Here is a 4273-nt window from a genome sequence, read left to right as displayed (position 1 = left end):
ACTAACACAAAGTGCTGGAGTAACTCAGCGGATCAGGCAGCATGTGTGTAGAACATGGATAGGTGACATTCACAGAGTGCTGGAGTAACTCAGCAGGACAGGCAGCATCTCTGGAGACAAGGAATGGGTGACGTTTCGGGTCGACACTGAAGATGGGTCTCAACCCTGAAATGTTACCCATTCCTTCCAGCATTTTGTGCTTGCCTAAACAGCGCCTATCTATCCACGTGGCAGGCTGGAGGAGCGGCCAAAGGCCTTGCCGCAGAGCGGGCAGGTGAAGGGATGCTGGCCAGTGTGGACTCGTCGGTGCTCCAGCAGGGGGTCAAGCCGGGTGAAACCCTTGCCACACTCAGCGCACACAAAGGGTCTCTCTCCGGTGTGTAGCCGCTCGCGCTCCTGCAGCTTCCATGCTCTCTTGTCACAGTGGGAGCAGCTGGTCGCCGGCGTGGGTCCGCCGGTGCTGCCGCAAACCCCGCGAGCTGTCAAACTCCTCACCACAGTACGGGCAGTCGTAGGGCTGACCACTGGTGTGCACACGCTGGTGAGATAGGGCGTGGGAGGCCATGGCAAAGAGCTCTCCACACACCGGGCTGGGGACGGGATGGGCGCCGTTGTGCACCCGCTGGTGGGACAGCAGGTTGCTGGAGCTGGTGAAGCCCTTGCCGCACTGTGCGCAGGTGTAGGGGCGCTCACCGGTATGGGTGCGCTGGTGCTTCAGCAGGGTGCTGGAGCGGGTGAAGCAGTTGCCGCACTGGGTGCAGGTAAAGGGCCGCTCACCGGTGTGGGTGCGCTGGTGCTTCAGCAGGTTGCTGGAGCTGGTGAAGCCCTTGCCGCACTGTGCGCAGGTGTAGGGGCGCTCGCCGGTGTGGGTGCGCTGGTGCAACAGCAGGGTGCTGGAGCGGGCGAAGCCCTTGCCACAGTGGGCGCAGGTGTAGGGGCGCTCACCGGTGTGGGTGCGCTGGTGATCCAGCAGGTGCCTGTGCCTGGTGAAGCAGTTGCCGCACTGGGTGCAGGTAAAGGGTCGCTCGCCGGTGTGGGTGCGCTGGTGCTTCAGCAGGATGCTGGACTGGGTGAAGCCCTTGCCGCACTGGGCGCAGGTGTAGGGGCGCTCGCCGGTGTGGGTGCGCTGGTGCAACAGCAGTTTGGAGGAGCAGGAGAAGCCCTTGCTGCACTGGGCGCAGGTGTAGGGGCGCTCGCCACTGTGGGTGCGCTGGTGCACCAGCAGGGTGCTGGAGCGGGTGAAGCCCTTGCCACAGTGGGCGCAGGTGTAGGGGCGCTCACCGGTGTGGGTGCGCTGGTGATCGAGCAGGTGCCTGGACCGGGTGAAGCAGTTGCCGCACTGGGTGCAGGTAAGGGCCCGCTCGCCGGTGTGGGTTCGCTGGTGGGACCGCAGGTTGCTGGGCTGGGTGAAGCCCTTGCTGCACTGGGCGCAGGTGTAGGGGCACTCGCCAGTGTGGGTGCGCTGGTGGGCCAGCAGCGTGCCGGGGCGGGTGAAGCCCTTGCCACAGTGGGCGCAGGTGTAGGGGCACTCAGTGTGGGTGCGCTGGTGATCCAGCAGGTGCCTGGACCGGGTGAAGCAGTTGCCGCTCTGGGTGCAGGTAAAGGGCCGCTCGCCGGTGTGGATTCGCTGGTGGGACCGCAAGATGCTGGACTGGGTGAAGCCCTTGCCGCACTGGGCGCAGGTGTAGGGGCGCTCGCCGGTGTGGGTGCGCTGGTGGTCCAGCGGCTTGGAGGAGTGAGTGAAGCCCTTGCCGCTCTGGGTACAGGTGTAGGGAGGCTCGCTAGTGTGTGTGCGCTGGTGGGACAGCAGGTGACTGGACCGGGTGAAGCCCTTGCCGCACTGGGAGCAGGTGAAGGGGCGCTCGCCAGTGTGGGTGCGCTGGTGGGACAGCAGCGTGCCGGAGCGGGTGAAACCCTTGCCACACTGGGTACAGGTGTAGAGGCGCTCCCTGGCGTGCAGGAGCCCATGCCTCTTCAGGTCCGGCGACGACTTGAAGCATTTGCCGCAGTCGGAGCAGGTGAAGGGCCCCTCACTGCTGTGCACCCGCCGGTGATCCTGCAGCCCCGACAACTGGGCAAAGTTCTTGCCGCAGGTGGAGCAGCCATAGCGCTTCTTGCCCGTGTGCACCCGCTGGTGGATCTTCAGCACATCCGCCGTCTTGAAGCTCTTTCCGCACTCCGAGAAGTTGAAGGGGCGTTCTCCCGTGTGCTCCCGCCTATGGATCTCAAGATGGCTCGGGCACTGCCAGGCCTTGCCACACACGTCGCACTCATAACGCTTCTCCTTGTTGTGCCCCGTCATGTGGTCCTCCATCGAAGCTCAGCCCCATGAAGCTCAGCCCACACACCGAGCAGATGGGGGGGGGGGGCTCACCCTCATGGCCGTCCTCAATGGCCGCTCACGTCCCCGTCCCTGTCCACAGCAACGGCTCCTAAACCCTGCAGGAGGGGAACACAGAGGTTCAACAAGCTGGCAAACAGGACATTACTAGCACATATTGGGTGCGTTTATGGCGGAGGAAACCGTTATATAATTATGCGTGGCACAGTGGCGCAGAATCACTGCAAGAGACCCGGGCTCAATCCTGACTATTGGGGCTGTCCGTGTGGAGTTTGCACGTTCTCCCCTTGACCGGCGTGGGTTTTGACTCTGGGTGCTCCGGTTTCCACCAACATTTCAAAGACGTTCAGGGTTGGCGATTAATCGGCCTCCGCAAAATTGTTAAATTCTCCCTAATGTGCGTAGGATAGTTCTAGTGTACGGGGTGATCGCTGGTTGCGCGGACTCCGCGGGCCGAAAGACCTGTTTCCGCGCTGCATCTCTAAACTAAACTAAACCAAAGGGTCTCGACCCAAAATGTCACCCATTCATTCTCTCCACAGATGCTGCCTGACCCGCTGAGTTACTCCAGCACTTTGTGTATATCTTCTCCACATATGCTGCCTGACCCACTGAATTACTGCAGCACTCGCTCTCTATGTCTGTCTCTCTCTCTCATTCTCAATCAATTCAATTTAAAAACTTTATTGGCATGATAAAATACATCGTTATATTCCCAAATTATAAAACATGACATATATATTTAAAATATAAAGTACAAGTATACAATGCATGGATAGATATGTCCCTGTACATAAACTCGCAATAGACCTATAGCCCTTTATTGATTGCTGCACCTTCTTGCAGCTGTAAGCAGTACAACACAATAGCAAGTTTAGCAATTCAATATTAATTTCTTAGTGTCAGTTAATGTCAATTAGTGTGTGGGTGCATATGTGCATATTGGTCATTCACCGTCTCTCAGGTTATGGCATGCTGTTACATATTGTGCACCAAGATGTGCCGTATTTCCTTCACCAAGGATTATTCTTAGTTTTGATGCATTTTAGGAGGTAGTGCACCTCTGTTTCAACGTCATCTGTCAAACAGTGGCCACATATTCTATTTTCTTTTGGTTGCCAGAATCTCTTCTGTCTTCCTTTTTCAACTTCCAAATAGTGGTCACTTAACCTGTATTTGGTGAGGGTCTGTCTCTGCTTTATGTCTCTAACAGTTGAGAGATAGTCTGCCAATTTATAATCCCTTTTTAGGGCACGGTAACATTCTAATCTGCTTTGGCTTTTGGTTTCTTTATCCCAATGTTCCAATTACGTTTCTTTACATTGTTTGATAATTTGGTTCACTCTAACTGGTGATTGGGGATCAGTATTGATCTGAGGCTGGTCAAGATTTAACTGGTTAGGGTTTAACTGAATAGGGGTAGTTAGTCTCAGTACCAACTGAAAGGGAACTCTTTTCTGGGCTCCCCTCTTGTGTTTTAAGGGCTTTAAACTGGAGGGTATCTGGGGGGACTATATTTAAGGTGATTCCAAAAATGTAATGCTCTTTTCTGGATATTTATTTTCAGTGGGAATCTGCCTAATACCGCCCTACATGCGTTTGTTGGTGTTTTCCTTTGGATACGCAGGATGTTCTGACAAAATTCCGCATGCAGGGCCTCCGTTGTATGTTTTTCCCATTTACTATAACTATGGTGACTGAGCGGACCCCATACTTCACTACCATAAAGCGCAATAGGCTGGATTACACTGTCAAATATTTTAAGCCAGATTTTAATTGGAATTTGGTTGTTGTAGAATCTTCTTTTTATTAGAGTAGATTAGAAATACAAGTACAGGTACAACAAAATGCAGTTTGGCACCTAATCAGAGTGCAAAGTAGTAAAATGCTGATTAAAACCAATTATATACAAATGAGGATATATTGATCTAG

General features: G+C 54.7%; 1 protein-coding gene across 1 annotated transcript; it reads right to left on the bottom strand.

Annotated features, from left to right (window-relative positions):
- Positions 1-204: 204 nt before the first annotated feature.
- On the bottom strand, positions 205-2380 carry LOC116981645 (oocyte zinc finger protein XlCOF6-like). Its single transcript, XM_033034732.1, has 4 exons — positions 2375-2380; positions 1609-2242; positions 523-1527; positions 205-371 (listed from the first exon to the last, which is right to left on the bottom strand). The coding sequence occupies exons 1-4, from the start codon at positions 2378-2380 to the stop codon at positions 220-222; spliced, it is 1797 nt and encodes a 598-aa protein (XP_032890623.1). The 3' UTR covers positions 205-219.
- Positions 2381-4273: the final 1893 nt, after the last annotated feature.

This window comes from Amblyraja radiata, chromosome 15 (assembly GCF_010909765.2).
Source record: "Amblyraja radiata isolate CabotCenter1 chromosome 15, sAmbRad1.1.pri, whole genome shotgun sequence".
NCBI classification, from domain to species: Eukaryota; Metazoa; Chordata; class Chondrichthyes; order Rajiformes; family Rajidae; genus Amblyraja; species Amblyraja radiata.
This window is presented reverse-complemented; position numbering and strand designations above follow the sequence as displayed.

Bases quoted from the DNA above. Each gene is read 5' to 3' on its own strand.
- LOC116981645 (XM_033034732.1), bottom strand. The intron at 1,528-1,608 runs GGCCCTTTACCT...CCCACACTGAGT, and splicing joins GCGAATCCACACCGGCGAGC to GCCCCTACACCTGCGCCCAC. The intron at 372-522 runs GTCAGCCCTACG...TACACACCGGAG, and splicing joins CCAGCGTGTGCACACCAGTG to AGAGACCCTTTGTGTGCGCT.